Raw genomic sequence first — 18,177 nt, 5'->3', positions numbered from 1 at the left:
GCTCCATGCCTTGTTTATTTCCTGTTGTACCCAGGTACTGAAGAGCTGGGGAGAGGGTATCTGGAGCTGTTTCCTATAAGCTGAACTGGTGCTGGGTAGGTGTGGAACAGGGAAGCTTCCAGAGGGAACCTGGAATTTTTCTCATTTGCATATGGGGCAGGGTGGGCGAGAAGGTCACTGCACAGGCTCGTTTCCTAGGAAACAGGATGGTAGTGGCCATGTCGGAAGTCACCAGAGAGAGCCTGAGGCCACAGCTGAGGAGCCAGACACCAGTCCATCATGAGCCAGGCAGGGCTCTCAGTTAAATGAGACTAGAACACTGAACTTGGTTTAAGTGAATCTATCATCTTTCCTGAAAAGCCCAGCTGTCTCTGGCTTCAGGACCACTGGCTCCAAGATGTCACCAGACTGTGTGTCCTTCCACCCCATAGCTCTGCTAGTTCTGTCCTGACTTCCATTCCTGGGGTGACCGGGTGGCTTCTGGCAGCTCTGAGTGGACTTACCCTGCTCAGAAAGACACCTTTCCCTTCCCTGTAGTTCCATGCAGTCCCGAACTGAGCCTCCTTGGCTTGGATTGGCTGGCTTCGGCCATGTGCTCATTCCTGAACCAATCACTGTGGGCAATGTATGCAGAGCTCAGATTGACTAGATTTAGATCAAAGCCCCAGCAGGGAGTGAGGTCAGCCACTGCCATACCTCTTGGCCTGAGGATGAGGAGGGTGGACAAGGAGGGTCCTAGGCCTTGTTCCTCCTGGAACTAATATCACCACCGGTTTGGGCTCTTTCACATTCAGGATGGTGTTAGAGCTTCACAATCCTGGAAAGTTAAGGTTGTTGGTCCCATTTTGCAGATGGGGAAGTGGAGACTCAGAAGGATTAGTAGTGCTCTGTAGGTCACACAGCCTTTATGGGCCAGATCTGGGACTGCTCAGATATGACATCCCCCCACCATGCTCATGTGCAACCCTGAGGGAGGGTTGTAGCTTTACAGAGGCTGAAATATAGCAGATGATTTGTGCCTGAGGACTTAGGAAGCTTCACTACCCCTCAGAAAGCAGTGAGGTTAGTCCTCTGAGAGGGGCATTTCCCCTAAACTGTGACAGAGCCTAAACTAAGTGTCTTAGCCCCACCCAGAACCCCCTGTTGGGTTCCCAGCAGCTGTGCTGGTCTGCCATGGTGCTAAGACTACTTTGGAGTAAAAGAGGTAAGTTACATGGTTGGCAGACACCATGAGGCAAATTGGATATTAAAGAAAATTCATTGTTTATCTGAAGTTCACATTTGGTGGCACATTCTGTATTTATCTGGCAACACTACCCGGGTATAAAGCCATTGGAACAGACACTGAGTGGAGACTTGGAGAAAGAAAATCCAGGGTGCCCTGCCACTGAGGTCCCTAGAGCTGCCCTGGTTTACCCCTGCCTGGGGTGCTAGCCAAAGTCAAGGTCAATATTACTACCCCCTAATTATCTCCAGTATTTCCTCCCCTTTTCCCTACTGAATACCTACTGTGTGCTAGGTGCCCGGTAAAGGCAAAGGCTGGTGGTCTAGTTATAAACCAACACACGCCTGAGTCATCACAGAGCTGCCTCCTGACAGATGATCTGTGATTTTTCAGCATCTCAGCTTCCCTTCCATTAGCTACATCTTAAATTACATTTTAAGAAAGCCCCCGTGGGCCCCTTGCAAAGATTGAGGAAACACCCTATTTTTATCAGCCACACACAGAAACCATCTCCTGGGCGGGGTATTTCCTGGAAAGATGTTGAATCTCAGTCATTTCTTGTTGCCTCTTGTCAGCTCCAAGGTTTCTTTCTGATCTTGTCCCTCAAGTTGTTTGTTCGATGAGTTTACATTGGAGTCCGCCTCCAAGTTGGAGCCTGGGTGAGCTCTGGAACCCTCTGCCCTAGGAGTAGGGACATGCCCAGAGAATGCCTCAGAGCCAGAGGTCCCCAGTAGAGGACCAGGGGACACAGGCAGGAGAGCTCCACTGTGCCTGAGGGTGGGTCTGGAGAGGGTGTGGTGTGATTTGTGGGCGAGTGTGAAGTGCAGTAACAGTTGAGGCTGGGGTATAATAATAGCTCACACTTACTTGGCTCCTGCTTATGCCAGGCCCTGTTCTGGGCATGGAATCTGCATATGAACATGCTTCTTTTCTTTTCTTTCTTTCTTTCTTTCTTTTTTTTTTTTTTTGTTTGAGACAGAGCCTCAAGCTATTGCCTTGGTTAGAGTGCTGTGGCAGCACAGCTCACAGCAACCTCCAACTCCTGGGCTTAAGTGATTCTTCTGCCTCAGCCTCCTGAGTAGCTGGGACCACAGGTGCCGGCCACAATGCCAGGTCATTTTTTTGGTTGTAGTTGTCATTGTTTGGTAGGCCCAGGCTGGATTTGAACCTGCCAGCTCTGGTGTATGTGGCTGGTGCCTTAGCCGCTTGAGCTACAGGCACCACCTGAACGTGTTTCAGTTTAGCGACTGGTCCAGAGTCACATGGCACATTTGCAGACAGCCAGGACTGGAAGCCAGTGCCCGCTCTGACCACTGGGATGCCCTGCCTCTGGGGCACTGGTCCTGGTTCGTATGTGTACTGCCGAAGCGAGTACACTGGTCCTGGTTCATATGCTGCTGTGTGTGCCAGGCCTACAGGCCTCCTGGCCTGCTGAGGGTGGGTGCTCATGAGCCAGAAGGTGACTGGCTGTCTGATGCCTGATGAGATGAGGGCAGGTCACACAGCCCTGGGGTCCCTGGGTTCTCTCTGAGGCTCAGCTTCCGATGTCATCTGCAGGGGGTACCATAATCCACCATGGGACAGTTACCTGAGGGAAGGTGTATAAAGCTCTTGGCAGGTAGTGAGAGCTCAGGAAACCTTGCTAGAGCAGCTGTGACTCTTGAGTTGCAAGGGACAGAAAGCCAATGTGGATGGGCCCTGAGACTGAAAGGGAATGTATTGGCCCATGTAACAGGGAAGAACAGAGGGCAGATCTGGGATCGGGTTCAGAGGGAGGAAGGTGCTCCAGACATAAGGTCAGGATCCTGCCTCTCTCCACCTCTTGCTTCAGCCTTCCTTTGTGTTGGCAAAATTCTCAGGCCATCACGCAGACAAGGTGGCTATCAGCACCCTGGGTTTCTAGGTGGTGGTTCAGCCAGGGACAACACCTCTTTACTGCAGTCTCAGCTCATGGGCTGTGAGCCACATGCCTGTCCTGAACCAGCTATGGCATCAGACCAGGGTTACATGGGATCCCCTGGTTGATCAGGCCTGGGTGTCTGAGCCTCTCCTTTGAGCCAGGAGTCAGGGAGGGAAGCTCCTCAGCAGGAGGATGTGGGATGTGCCCCGGAGAACAGAGGTCCACCCTCCAAGCCCACTCCTGGCAGGACCCCTGCTCCCACCTGGCCATCTCAGCCCCTCTCAGCCTAGGGCTGAGTTCAGCCACTCTCCTCCTGGGGCAATTTCAGGATGGAACTGCTTGCTTTAAAGCAAAATTACTTACCTAATTAAGCGCTTGGGAGCTGGCAGGAGGTAGTAGGGGGTTTGTGTTGATTTTTTTTTAGACTTTTAGCACTGAAGCTGCGTGATAAAGTAACTGTGTAATTAGGAATTAATTTCTCACTTTCGTAAGTGGTGTCTTATTTGAGGCCTGAGGGGAGTCAGCCCTGTGGTTATTCACCACCCCCTTCCTCATTTTCTCTTTTTGGAGTGGGGGCAGGGGTCACCACAGCTATGGTCCAGGGAGGAAGAGGGGGAGATGGGCTTCAGCAGATACTGGGGAGTGGTGTTCATGCCAGATGGAGTCCCTGGTGTCGTACTGACACCAGGAGGGCACTGGGTATGTGGTGGAAGAGGAAAGAGTGGCATGCCCAGCCTCCTGTGGCACCTGACCCACATCCCCTTGCCCCATGCGAGTGTCTCCTGCCCTCTCATGATACCACCTCCCTCCCCTGCCTCGGGGCTTTCTCCAGCACCCCAGGGAGCTGTCCCTTATCCCTCATGCAGTCGGTGGCTAACGCCCTACCCTGCACCTGTCTACCCTGCCACTGTCCAATTCTGAGGCTCCTCTACAAGGTCTCTCAGGGCTCCCTGGGTGGTTGGGCCTCAGTTGCCCGCAGTGTAACCAGATCATCACAGCCTGTCATGGACTCTTCTCACTCCTCCTCCCTCACTGTGTTCCCTGGGATCGCTTCCCAGATAAAGGACTGCTTCCGAGTCCTTGGCTCAGGGTTGGGACAGGAGGTGTGACCTGAATGTGAAAGGAGCTGGAGTGGAGAGAGGTGGGTCTGCATGGTGCATGGAGGGGTGAGCAGGGCTTCTTGGAGGAGGTGGTCTTGGAGGGAGGATGAGTGAGGAGAAAGGGCACTGTGCCCAGGAAAGGGGGCAGGAGAGGATGTATTTGGGGTGCTTGGGGAACCTGTCACGACACCCAATATGAACAGAGATTGAGGAGTGGACAGGGGCCAGATGGTGGAGGGCCTTGGAGGCCATGGCCATGGGGCTTGGACTTTGTTCTGCAGGCAGTGGGAGTCATTGAGGGTTTAAGTGGGGAGTGACACAGCTAGACGTGAGTTTAGGAGGCTTCTGCTGACTGAGGAAGGGCTGTGGGGGAGGAAGCAGGAGACGGTTGGGAGGCTGTCACAGTTGTCAGTTGGGGATGGTGACCAGGGTAGGGCAGGGAGGGTGGAGCTGTCAGCAGGCTGTCCCAGGTTGAGCTGGTTGGCACACAGAGCCACTGTCAGGACAGCGAGGTTCCTGCCTCCCGGCAAAGTGCTCTTCCTGGTCTTCTTTTCACCATCCTTGCCATCTTCTTCCCCTCAGAGAGGAATGAGCTACTGATTCTTCACTGTGTACCTACTATGTGCTTTTATTTACTGAATGCATTTATATACTATCTTACCTCCCCGCTAGTGCCAGGAGATGCAGCCACAGTGGAACACCCTCTCATCCCCCAGTAGGTCTGTTTGTTTATTTATTTATTTATTTATTTATTTTTGAGAATGAGTCTTTTGTTACCCTCGGTAGAGTGCCCTGGCATTATGGCTCACAGGAACCTCAAATTCTTGGGCTCAAGTGATCCTCTTTCTTCAGCCTCCCAAGTAGCTGGGACTACAGGCGCCTGTCACAACACTTGGCTATTTTTTGGTTGTAGTTGTCATTGTTGTTTGGCAGGCCTGGACTGGATTTGAACCTGCCAGCTCCAGTGTATGTGGCTGGTGCCTTAGCGGCTTGAGCTACAGGTGCCAAGCCACACCGGGATATTTTTTAGAGATAGGGTCTCATTCTTGCTCAGGTCTCAAACTCATGAGCTCACGCAATCCACCCACCTCGGCCTCCCAGAGTGTTAGGATTAAAGGCATGAGCCACCACACCTAGCCTCACCCTAGTAGGGTTATAACATGTAGAAGTGAGAGTTAGGACCTAGGAGAAATGCTCAGACAAGTGGACTACCTGGAAAGGTCTGTAGTGTCAAGGTCTTTCATGCTGTTAAAAACTCCATCACATTACATTTTCCCTTTTGACTTGGTTGCTAGGAATCTCAGCGCTAAAATCTTCTCACTAAATTCTACAGGAAAGTTCTTTTGAGAGCCCATGGACTGCAACTGATGAGTTCTCGTGGGGAACTTGGGGACTTTTTGCAGCAGACTGCAGAGGTGGTTCCCATGCTGAGACCAGGGATGAAGTGAGGGGCCTGGGCTGGTGTGGTGCACCTGCTCCTCTGAGTGTGGGTTTTAAGTGCACTGCCAGGCAGTGGCTGCTTCAGTTCCCCTCAGAGATGGGAGCGGATGACAGAGCAGTGGCCTGAGTCTGCAGCCAACAGCACATGAGTCTGATCAGCCTCCCACAACGAGGCTGGGGTCTGGGAGGTGTTCAGATCCGGAAGTTTACTTACTGCATAATCATGGGCCTCAGTGACAGCTAGTCGCAATTTGTGTCTCACTCAGGACCTCTGGGCCAGGCTCTTCCCACTGTCCCTTGTTTTAAACACACAATGCAAGAGACCACAATTTGTCACCAAGGAGCCTGAACTGTGCAGGCATTCTTGACCCCCAGCCTGTCCTGGGGCAGAGGCTGTGGCTGGTGCCCCTCACTTGACTGAGAGCCTGCAGTCCCAGGCTGTGGACCCACAGGATCCCTGAGGAGGGAAGACGGAGCCGTATGGTGGTTAGGGGCAGGGGTCAGGGACCAGGCAGGGGGTTGTCCTGAATGTACCCACTGTGAGCCAGTCCTATGTGGGCTGCCAGCTGGGCTCTGCCCTGGTTCAGTATGGACTGGAGCAGGTCGAGGTGGGAGCAGAGTGAGGGTCCACATAAGAATGTGAGGGGCTCAACAGGTCAGCTCAGGGAAGTAATTAGAATGTGCTCAGAAAGCCCTTGCTTTTCTGTCTACCCATCCGTCAAGCATCTGTTTATTTTTGTTGTGAGACTTCATGGACTGGCAGCTGTCTGAGCTAGGCAGGGACCCGGGAACACAGCTCATGGGTGGGTTCAGTCTGGGGTGACTGGAAACCCCCACCTTTAGCATACCCAGCACAATGTACGGGGGCTGAGCTCTCCCCAGGAGCTGGTGCCCACCCCCTTGGCAGGTTGCAAAGGACCAGTGCAGGAGGAAGGAGGTCTGTGTTCTTGGGGGTGGGATGTGGCAGGGAGATCTGGCCTAGCTGCCTGTGATGGGGGTGGGGGGCTCTCCTAGGCCTGTTTGTGTGCCAGTGTGTGCCGCCCCCGCAGCCCCTCCGTCACACGCGTCTCCAGGCTGCCTGGAGAGCTCTTTCTACAAAATACAGAAATGACAGTTTGGCTCACCCACGCAGAATCCTCAGGCGGCCCTACTCCTTCACTGCCCCTTCCAGGCCACCCTCTGCCCTCACCCTCTCTACCTGGCTGCCACCCCCAGCCTCCTCCTCCCTTTCCCCCCTCTCCTCCCTCCCTCCTTCCATCCCCCTCAGGTCCCCCAGGTCTCTGTCTCTAGTTCTTGGTCTGTCACTTTTTTGGGTCACTCCCCCTCATCCGGGTAGGAGTGGGCACATATGAGGGTGTCTAAGGAGTGAGAGTGTGTGTGTGCACTGATGGGTGTGCAGGTGTGTGGCTCTGTGTGTGTGAGAGACAGACAAAGCCCACAGGGGAGGCTGCGCTCCAGAGGGCTGGGGGTGGCTGGTGGCGGCATTTCAGGCAAAGGAGCTTTCACTCAATTACTCTTCAAGCAGCAGGAGAGGGTGGCGGCTTCACAACAATTGGACAGGTTTGTGTGGTGTGTAGGAAAAGCCTTCATTTCTCGCTGATGGTGGTGGCAGGTGGAGCTGGCAGCACTGCCAGAACCCGGGTCAGGGTAGCGGGGGAGGAGTCTGGTGATGGGGCATCTGGAGTCATGCTGGGGCTGCAGCCCTGGCACATTCCCCATCCCCGCACCGAGGGCCTATCCTTCAGTGGAGAGGGAGGAAGGTAGCACTGAGCAAGTAGAACCTGGTGGAAGCTCAGGGAACCCAAGGGGACCCCAGATCTGCCTTCTGTGGGAGATCTGGGGAGACTTCCTGGAAGAGGCGAACTGCTTCCAAACTGCTTCCAAAGAGCTGGTTGAGTGTGAATGGGGAAGAGGGTGTGGACATGTCCGATAAGGGAGATGTTCCTCCCTATTTCAGAGGCTGCTCTGGAAGCCAGGGCTGACATGGTTAGGGGATAGGCATTACGGGTAGGAGTTACCTGGCCCCATGCTGGGCACACAATGGGGCCCAGTGTCTCTGCTCCCTTTGCTCCCTCTTCTCCTGACTGCATCTGTCACCAGCCCCATTTGCAGAGGAGGGGGCAGAGACCAGGGGAGCAGGCCCAGGCCACATGCTGTCTAAGGCACAGCTGGGATTGTGGCCCCTTTCCTTACTTGCCCAGGCAGGTGGGGGTGGGCTGTGTGGCCAGTAACTGCTGTGGTCTGGGCCTGGCTCGGCTGTCTGTCTGGGACAATCCTCACTCTTTTCTCCTCCTTCTGCAGGATGGTCGAGTACTCCCTGGACCTTCAGAACATCAACCTGTCAGCCATCCGTACTGTGCGTGTCCTGAGGCCCCTCAAAGCCATCAACCGCGTGCCCAGTGAGTTGGCCCTGACCTGCCTACCCAGTCCCGGCTCATCCAGCCAGCCCCACTCTTCATTCACTCAGAGAAGACTGAGTAACACCTTCCAGGGCCAGGCGTGTGCTGGGTGCAGGGATCACACAGTATCTGGACAGATGTGGCCCTGCTCCCAAAGGGCTCGTGGGCTAGTATTTGGACCGGAAGATGGTAGAGGGTGGCCCTGATGCTTTGGAGTCCCTGAAGAATTTGGATTACAGAGTGCTAGGCAGTCTGGATTTTCGGAGGCAAAAGGTGCCTTGGGGGGTACTGGTGTTCCCAGGATGTCAAGATGGGCACATCTAGGAAAAGAAGCTGCTCGGTTGAAGAAGGGTATCGTGGAGCACTTCCCTGGGGCAACGAAACCTGACTTCCTCACTTGTGCTGACTGACTTAGAACTTGAGCTCTGTCCTTCACCCATTCACCTGGCTACCCATAGTTCCATCTACCTATTCACTGATCTGGCTGTTCACCCATCTATCTACCTGCCCCTCCTTCCATCCATCTTCTCATTCACCCATCCATCCATCAATCCTCCCATTCATCTACATATCTTCCCATCCTCCCTCCCTCCCTCTACGCTGTCTTTCCTTCCTTCCTTCCTTCCTTCCATCTATCCATCCATTCATCCTCCCATCCATCCATCCATGTTTCCATCCACTCACTTGGTATAGAGAAAACTTATCTTGTAGCCACAAGCCCTGACATCTTCCCAGCCTTGTACAATTTTCATTTCTTTTATCTGTTTTGAGCCTTATACTCATTCTGTAAGGGAGGTGGGCTATTCCCCTTTTGCAGATGAAAAAACTAAGACTTGGACAGAACACATTACAAATGCAAAGGCCAGAGCCAGTTATATCTTTTGACTACTCCACTGCCCTGTGTTAGGAATGGGTGGGAGTTGAGGGAAGGAGATGGAATAGTGCCCTGCCTCCCTCCATAGGGCATTTATAAGCTCCTACCCACCTCCTGTGGTCCAAGCACTTGACTTCTGATGGCTGAGCAACTTGAGTGAGACTCAGAGCGATTAAGTGGCTTACACAGCAATTCAGTGGCAGGGCAAGGATCTGAACAGAGTTCTGTCTGTCTAAAGCCCAGCTTTTTCTGTAGCTGTCTCTTGAACCCTGTGTCTCTCCCTTGCATCAGCAGAAGAGGGAAGGTCTCCTGGCACCTGACCCTCCTCCATAGTCAGCACTCTCCCCACTCCCTTAATTCCCAGCCCTGGGGCCTTGGGGCCTTGGGGCCTTGGGGCTGTCACCTGCCCCATTCAACCAATCTCTCTGTGGTCCATTCACCATGAGTGCCCTGTAGGGGCTTGCGTATCGGTCAGCCTGGACAGGCCTGATGGGGAAGTGAAGGCCACACTCCAGGATATTTGTGGAGCAAGTTGACCAGGAGGGTGACCAGAGCTGGCTGAGCCTGGAGGGTGGCCTGGTGCCTGCTGTTTTCTGAGAGGAGCAGGTTAGCTTAGCTTGGGGAGGGCACAGAGGAGGCCCTGGGAAGTTGGGGTCCTGAGTGGCTGTACAGGTCCTGGGGACAGGGTTGAGAGGCAAGTGGGGTGAATGGGTGGTAAGGACCAAAGCTGTGGGAGAGGGGAGGCGATCAGTTTGCCCTTCCACCTTTGCCCTTTCCCACTGCCTGGGGGAGACTCCTTTGGGGGCAGGGAGGGACATTCAGAGAGACCTTCCTGGGGCCAGCTTCTTTCACCTATCTCATGCCCACCCATCCTAGAAGGATTTTGAAGATCACTTAGTTCAAAACCATCATTAGGGCTTGGCGCCTGTAGCTCAGTGGTTATTGTGCCTGCCATATACACTGGGGCTGGTGGGTTCAAACCCGGCCAGGGCCTGCTAAACAACAATGACAACTACAACAACAATAACAAAATAGCTGGGTGTTGTGGTGGGTGCCTGTAGTCCTAGCTACTTGGGAGGCTGAGGCAAGAGAATCGCTTAAGCCCAAGAGTTTGAGGTTGCTGTGAGCTGTGACAATAGGGCAATCTACCAGGGCGACATAGTGAGACTCTGTCTCAACACACAAAGTCTTTACTACACTTAACAAATGAGGAAACTGAGTCCCAGAGAGGGTCATGATCAGCTCATACAGCTCAGGGCCATACAGCAGCTTAGTGGCAGGGACCAAATTGGAGTCTAGTTTTCTAACCAGCACAACTTCACTGGGAAATGGGCCAAAATGTGGAGACCCTTCACTCAGCACCCAGAGCTGGGCCTGGTGAATAGAAGCTGCTCTGGAAATATGTGTTTAGTGGATATGCTCAGCAGTCTGTTGAGAGCCTGTTCTGTGCCAGGACCTCAGAGCTTGAATGCTCCCACAGAGGCACCAGGCATGAGACATGGGCACGGGAAGTGGGGAGAGTGGGTCTGGATGCTGGAGGGCCTCCCCAGAATGCTCAGTCTGCGCTGGGCCCCAGGGGAACATGGGATTGGGTAGGTTGTGGGCTGGGTGCAGTGGGGGAGGGGCAGCTGGGGCAAAGGCCTGGGGAGCTGCAGGAGTGTGTTGCTGGTGGGCAGGGGTGGGTCCAAGGGGTGGGGCATGAGGCTGTAGGAGCCAGGGCCATGTGCAGACCACTTTCTGTGCTCAAGGGTGGCAAGGGCCAAGGAAAAGGTGAGCAAAAGAGGGTTGCGTGCAGAGTGAGAGTGGTGCAGGGGGGCCACATTCATTCTCTAATGGATGGAGGAGGTGTTCCCAGGCCTAGGCTGGGCCCTGAAAGTTGTTGAGTGTCTCACTTGGGCAGCTGGGTGGGTAGTGGGGACCTCAGCAGTGAGGGTTCAGAGCAGGAAGCACATCTCTCCTGGGCCCCCAGCCTCAGCACTCTCCATTTCTGTCCTGGGGGAAGGCAGGAAGGTAGCAGCTGCTGTGAGCAAACGCCCAGGTCACCTCCCAGAGGTGTGTGTGCACACGTGAGGGTGCAAGTGCACACGTGGGGGGGTGTGGCCTCTGGCGGTGAGTGCTCCTTGAGGTTGTGTACCCGCCTGTGCCTCTCCTTCCTCAGTCCTTACTCCCTCTCCCACTGAGTGAGGTGCTCATTAAGCTGCTTCTGGCTGTAGAGGTCACTCCTAATCCCCAGGGCCACCTTGCCTCGGTTCCCTGGAGAAGGGCAGGGATTGACCGTGTGCCCAGCGTTCTCTGTGTTCCTGGCGGCTCCAATTACAGAAGCTCGGTGGCCCAGAACGCCCAGAGAGGTGTTCAGAGTCTTTCCTCAGGGGCCTCCTTTCTGCTAATGGCCACTGCTGGGAGGCCCCATGTGGCGCGTGCAGGCTCTGTGTGTGTGTGTGTGTAGCCTGTTTCCTGATGCCATCTCTCAGCTGACCGTCTCAAAAGTCTCTCAGAGCCCAGAATTGAGGGAGTTCTGGGAGCCCTAGCCCCCATGATCCAAAATATGATCAAGGTGTCTCTTTCCCTAGATTGGAACCCACCCAGCATCCCATCTAGAAGGGACTTAAGATGAATTCATATCTATAAATAATTTAACTCAAGTGCATGGGGCCTTTGGGTCCATTACTCCAACCACTCATCTCATAGGAGAGACTGTGTTGTCCTCAGGTGGCAAGTCCTCTGCTCAGAGCCACCGGGGCATGGAGTACATGACTGGGGGCAGGCCTCTCAGAAGTGCTTCTTAGAAGGGCTTTTTTTTTTCTTGTTGTTGTTCATTTGTTTGTTTTACTATAAATTTCCCAGAAACACTCCAAGTCCTCCCATTTCTCTCCAGAGCTATTCAGTCCCAGGATGGACTCTTTTCAACAGTAGCCTGTAGCTTTCCATTTTGCCACTAGATGGCAGGCTAGAGAGCTGGCCTAGTCACAAATTATGGGTTATTAATTGCAAAGCTGTGGGAGTGGGTTGGTTGCTGCAGTTTACAAAATACTGTGAAGGCTGCAAAGCTGCAACACTGTCACCCCAGGAGGACACAATTAGGGGCCTGGGGAATGTAAATTCTGGTCTCAGTTCTGCCATAAACCTGCTATGTGACCTGGGAAATCTCTTGGCATCTCTGGGCCTCAGTTTCCCTTTTCCCTATTTGGACAAAGCAGGAGGAGAGACTGGATTACCTATGTGGCTATCCACTTTGTACAGGATGGGTGGGGCACCTGGAAGTCAGGGTGTTGTTTTCAGAGTCTTGTGATCTATTTCCCCCCGCCCCACTCTGCAGGCTTTGTTCTGGCTCCTCAGCCTCTGGTGGATAGAGAGACAGCAAGGAGGAGGCTGGAGAGGGAGAAAGGAAGCTGGATTCTGGTTCCTCTCTGTGTGACCTTTCATAAATCACTGCCTCTCTCTGGGCCTCGGCAAGATGGGGCTGGATTATCTCAAAATGTGCCCCCTCCTGATACCAGCCAACTGTATATCCCCTAGGCCACTGCAGTGCTTCCCTCAGCCCATAGGCTGCAGAGTTTGAATATGAAAAGGGCTCCTTTCTTCAGGAAGAAACTAGGACAGTCATTGCTAAGGTCTGAGATAGCTGAGTTGCAGCCCCTGGATCACAGCTACATCTGGCTGCAGAGGGGTGGGAGGTGGGGGGGTGCAGCTTGGGGTCAGTTGCTGGGGTGCCCATCCTGGTCTGGCTCACAGTTACAATCCCATGTAGACAGCCACTCTCAGGCCTCCAGCTGCAGGACCAGGAGCTAGAGGTTTGCTTTGCACTGTTGTGTGAAGTTCTAGTCCCAAGGCCTCCACTCAGTGGTTGTGGGACCCTGGGTGAGCCATGTGCCTCTCTGTGCCTCCATTTCTCTACCTCTGCAGTGGAGTTAGTAATGCCATGTCCATCTGGTTGGAAGGCTGTAATGTCACCCTGTGCATAGAGTCTAGGGCAGAACCTCGTGCATACTGGATGACTAATGGATGCTGCTATCAGGAAGAAAGTGCTGGGGTCTGTGAGGGTGAACGGTGGGACAATAGGGGAGCCTTCTCAGGGGCTGGTTTTGGAAGACGCTCACCAAGTGCACTTCCAAAGCTGGAATGGAGGTGTCTCCTTGGTGGAGGTATCATGGCTGGGGAGGGAACGCCTGGCTGAGAGGTGGGAGGTGAGTTGTTCATGTCTTCTGGGGATTTAATAATGATAAATGGCTAAAGTTTATCAAGTGCTTGTGACAAGTCCATCATGGTGCTTTACATGGGCTGTGTCATTTTATGTTCACAAAACCCCTAGGATGTTAGTACCATTGTGATGCCCACTTTACAGATGGAGAAACTGAGGCAAGAAGGGGTTAAGAAACCTGTCCAAGGCCACATAGCTGGCTGGGGAAAGAGATAAGGTTTGGGCCTGTGCTTCTATGACCCTAAAGCTTTTTGCTGTTTCACTACCACCCATGCCCTGTCTGCAGGGCATTAGGAGAGACCCTGCCCCCATCCATGGTCAAAGGCAAAAGCTCCTGAAGGCTGCAGTGATGCCTTAAGGCTCCTCCTTGTCCATATTTCTTTTGGCCTGGTCTGCTACAGACCTCTGAGTACCTTTCACCATCTAGGCTACAGAGTTTTCATGGCGCTGTGTCCTTTGTGGGCTGGGGGGCAGGAGCACAGGGCACTGTGGTTAGTGATGGCAGGCATCTGCCCTCAGGCCCTGGCCCCTGGCCCCTTTCTGCCCAGGTGCATGCCCAGCTGGGCCATGGTCAGGCCAGCCATACTTAGGAGGGATGAAGAAGGCCCCAGGATTCCTTCTGAAAGGGTCTTGGGTGGCATTTTTTAGACAGGATCTGGGAGCCACACCTTGAAATAGAGTTGGCATGAAAATGTGGGCAGTTTAACTTGGAGTGTGTGTTTGTTTGGGGCTTGGGAGGCAGCAGAAGGAAGGCTATGGGGACTGACCTTCCCAGGCCACATCTTAGATGTCAGGACTGTCCGTTCTTGGTACCCACAAGGGGTTCCCAAGTGGTCCTGAGGGAGGGAGGCCCAGCAGCCCTGTCGGGGGAAGGGGGAGGGAGGAAAAAGTGGAGATGAGATGGTAAAATGGAGGGCCTGGATCCTCAGGGCTGCTGCCTTCCCAGAGGAGATAGGGCTGGGGTGGGTGGGAGAACATCTGCCAGAACATCTGGTGAGAACTCGACTTGGGAGCAGGAAAGAGCAGCCGGGATTGTGAAAGGAGAAATGTTGGGAGTGGGGGCAGGGCGAAGGCAGCCCCCAGCTTCACCTCCCAGGATCAAGTTCTAAGTTCTGTTCTATAAATCCAGAGGGCATGATTCCTGGACAAGACACCAGACCAAGGGAGTGGGCCACCATCTAGTCATTGCTTCATTGATTGGTTCATCTTTCATCCAAAGCAGCATCTACCTAGGGATCCCTGGGTCAGGTGTGGGATTGAGGGCAGGGCAGCTCAGGGCTGGAGGTGCAAGGTGGGAGCCACAGGCCACTAGGGCTTGTGCTCTAAGGGGACAGGGGCTGAAGGGAAAGGCCATAGCAATTAGTTTGAGGAGGTTTCCCGGGGTGGGGTGGAAGGAGGGGGAATGGGATACTTGAAAGGCAATAGGAGTTATTTGGGCCACAGTGGGTGAGGGGACTTTTGGTGAGACAGGGGCCAGCTGAGGCCCCTAGACTGTGAGCACTGATGGCTCTGGGGACCCAAAGACTCCTGGGGAGAGGAGGTGGGGTCCTTGGTGGCTGAGGTCATTTCCTTCCTCAGGAGGGGGCACTGAGGCCCCCCCCCATCGACCCCCAGGCCCCTCCTTGACTGAGCCCGGTGCCAGCAGCTGTGACCTCGGCAGCCTGGCCGTCTGCTACCTGGCCTGGCTGTCCTGGCACCCACTGTGCCCCTGATTAGTTGGCGCTGGCAGTGGCAGGAGCAGCAGACGGCCTCTTCCGGCTGTTCAGCACCCCCACCAACCTCTCTGGCCTAACCAGCGAGGGAAGCCCCAGGCCAGGCCTCCGCCTCACCCTGACTCCCCTCTCCCCAGCTACAAGCTGTGCTCCTGGAAGAGGCTGGCAAGAGTCCAGCAGTTTTTACCTGAGCTGGTCTGGCTGAGTGACCGAGCCGATCTGGGCTGACAGCTCCTGCCTGAAGAGAGCACCCCAGACTTTGAGAGGAGAGACCTGTCAGGAGGTGTGTCCACTTCCTTTGTCACCTCCTACCAAGTGTCCCCACTGCTGCCAAGGGGCCACCCCTGCCTGGCTGCTGTCTAGGTTCTAGTCTAGGGGCTCCAGCCCATTAGGGTGGATGGAACAAGCAGCTCCATCCGTCTGTCCCTCTGTCACCTGCCTTCATCTGGCTCCCAGCTTCCAGGACTGTCTAGAGACTATCCCCACCCCCATGCTGCCCCTGGGTCAGACTCCTTTCTCCTGAAGCCAGGCCCCAAGAGCAAAAGAAGCAACTTCACATGGATGCACCTTGGGCGTGCAAATAGCACGTGTCCAGATGGAGCCCTGTCTCCACTAGTGCATAGCTCTCACTGCTCAGGCCCCAGACCTTGGAGCTGTCCCTGACTGCTCCCTACCCACCATGTCCCACACCCCAGCCCTCAGGTGGACCTTCAGATATCTCTAGAATCTACCGGCTCCCCTTCCGTAGCTGTCGTCATCTGGGCCCAGCCTGCCATTGCATGGTTTATAATATGGTGAATGATGGCCGAGTGGGCAAGGCCTGGAGGGTCTGGTCTGGGCCTCAGGAGGCAGCCCCCGTGTGGCCTCAGAGTTGTGTGTGGCATGGGTCACACCTGGCACAGCAGCCCACTCTCCTTTCCAGCCTTTGCCCTGCCCTGTGTCCCTCCAGCTACACTGGCCTTCCTGGTGGGACTGTGCCCTGCTTGCTTTGCCCCTAGACCTTTGTCCTGGCTGTTACCTCTGCCTCCAAGGGCCATGTAGCTGCCTCCCCTACCTCCTTCCCTCTCTACTTGATGTGGTCCTGCCCTTCCTGGCCCCCTATTTAATGCCTACCTGACTGCGGCCAGGGCCACACTGAAGGGTGTGTGAGCAGGGTCAGCGGATAATATTTGCACTTTCCCCATGGGGTGTGTGGGCTGTTGGAGGCTTCTGACTTCAGGGGCTCTTCCGTTGGAGGTGTCTCAGATCTGTGGTATTCCTGAAAGGCTGGCTGACAGAAGCCATTGGTCCCCCCTGTAGGTGAGGCCACTGGTGCCCAGAGAGGGCAAGCTATGCCTCAAGGCCAAGCAGGGACTGGGACCAAGATACCCAGTCCTGGGTCTGTGCTCTGGGGGTTCGCTGGAGTGTGTGGATCTTCACTTCAGAATATTTGTGGTGTCATCTCTACATATTTTATGGCAATAAAGGGGACTCCAGGCTCCTCTTCCCCTTCTTGGCCAGCAGCAGAGGCAGGAGGGCTTCATGACCTGACTTGGGGTGAGAAGCAGGGAAGACTGCCTGGAGGAGGAGGGTTTGGCTGCAGGAAGATGAGGAGGGAGATGAGGCAGAAAGGATGGTTTGAAGCAGATGACGGCTTGAAAGTGGGTCCTCTCTCTCCTGTGTATCCGCCCCCAATTTCTCCTCTCCTTACTTTGTCTTACTCATTTCTTACTTTGTGCTGTCTGTGTCTGTCTCCCTTGGTGGCTCTTTTCCCTTTATCTCTGCTGTCTGCCACCATTTCTGTCTCTCCGTTTCACCTTTTCTGTTTCTCCTCTCCCTGCCTCCGTTCCCATGTCTGGCACCAGAGGGAGCTGAGGGCAGAGTGTAGCTGTCAGACCTGTTTTGCTAATTACTTGACCGTGGGCATAAAAAGGGAGGATTAGCCCGGGTCTCTTGGGGTCCTCCCTGACTCCCTAATCTTGTGGCCCCTTTTCTCAGGCATGAAAAAGATGAACTCCTTCTAAATCCCTAATTAGCTAATTATGCCTTGGCTCTGTGGCCCTGGGACTCCCTGGGCTCCAGGGAGGGCAGTGAAGTGAGCTGGGGCCCAGCTGCAGAGGGAGGAGGGATGGTGCTGCTGCTCAGGGAAGCCAGCTGGGCAGGTTTGCAAGAGCCTTTCAGAATTTCAATATCCTGGAGAACAAGGGAAATGTAATTAATTGAGCAACAAAGGCCACCCGAGGGAGTAGCCACAGAGCAGAGCAGTCAGGCTGGCATTGTGCTGGGCCGCCTCTGCCTCAGCCGGCCTTTCTGATCTAACCTCTTCTCCAACTGCTGCCAGACCCTCTGTGCCTGCCTCCTGCCCTGCCCAGGCCTCCAGGCTTGCCTCTTCCCCTTTAAAGCCCAGAGCTGGTAGAGGGCTCTGCCTGCTTGGAAATCTGGCCAGATAGTCACCTGGCACAGAGTCTGTACTCCATCTGCATGTCCCAGGCACGGTGCCTTTGCTCATGCAGGGCCCTCTGTCCAGAAGCCCCTCCCATCCTGCAAAGTCCAGAGTTGTCCCCACTCCTGGACATGGTCCTTCTGCTCAACCTGCTGGTCCCCTGTGCTCGTGCTGCTAGGCTTTGAGCTCTGAGGGGAGTAAAAATGCGTTTTGTTTGCCCTTGACTTTCTTTTTTTAAAAAAACAGGATCTTGCTCTGTTTCCCAGGCTGGGGTGCAGTGGCATGATCACAGCTCATGGCAGCCTCCAACTCCTGGGCTCATGTGATCCTCCTGCCTCAGCCTCCTGAGTAGCTGGGACTACAGGCACCTGCCACCACACCTGGCTAGGCTGGCTAGGGCCTTGTTTGTCTTTTGACTCCTCTGTGTGTCCAGCACCAGAAAGACCTGCAATTAACATACATAAGTCAATGGATCCATTTGGATGGATTATGAGGGTGCTCTTTCTATATTCTTGCTTCCCCCCTCTGCACACTCCTTGCTTCCCTGTTTGGGGAGTAGGGAGGTGGGGCACTGAGCCCTCACCCTGGCCTGCTCTCAGTGGGATAAAGCTGCCTGCAAGGGAGCCCCATTGCTTTCCCAAGAGGAGACTGACCTAGTTTTATGGAGAAGAAAGATAGGGGTAGCCATTAATTATTGATTGGAAATTACTGTACACAGAGTTTATGATGCAAATTCCAAATAATTACCCTTATTAATAACTACCTCAGCTTAACTCCTGGAATAAATAACAATCTGGCCAGGGCTACTGTTCTACTTGTCAACCTCCTTCCATCCTCTTCTTTTCAATCTTCCACTTTTCCCTGTGACTTATCACAGAATTCATTCATGAGAAATCATTCAATAAAT

The 18,177-nt window shown here is 54.2% G+C and overlaps 1 protein-coding gene across 1 annotated transcript in view; it reads left to right on the top strand.

Moving 5' to 3' along the window:
* Positions 1-18,177, top strand: part of CACNA1I (calcium voltage-gated channel subunit alpha1 I) — a 98,797-nt gene that overhangs the window by 30,483 nt on the left and 50,137 nt on the right. The window contains exon 4 of the mRNA XM_003783181.1: positions 7,967-8,064. Coding sequence (XP_003783229.1) covers positions 7,967-8,064 — 98 coding nt within the window. The remainder of the gene's footprint in view (positions 1-7,966; positions 8,065-18,177) is intronic.

This window comes from Otolemur garnettii, unplaced genomic scaffold (genome assembly GCF_000181295.1).
Source record: "Otolemur garnettii isolate 467f Iridium unplaced genomic scaffold, OtoGar3 scaffold00007, whole genome shotgun sequence".
NCBI classification, from domain to species: domain Eukaryota; kingdom Metazoa; phylum Chordata; class Mammalia; order Primates; family Galagidae; genus Otolemur; species Otolemur garnettii.
The sequence above is the reverse complement of the archived record's forward strand: the minus strand, read 5'-3'. Positions and strand labels throughout refer to the sequence as shown.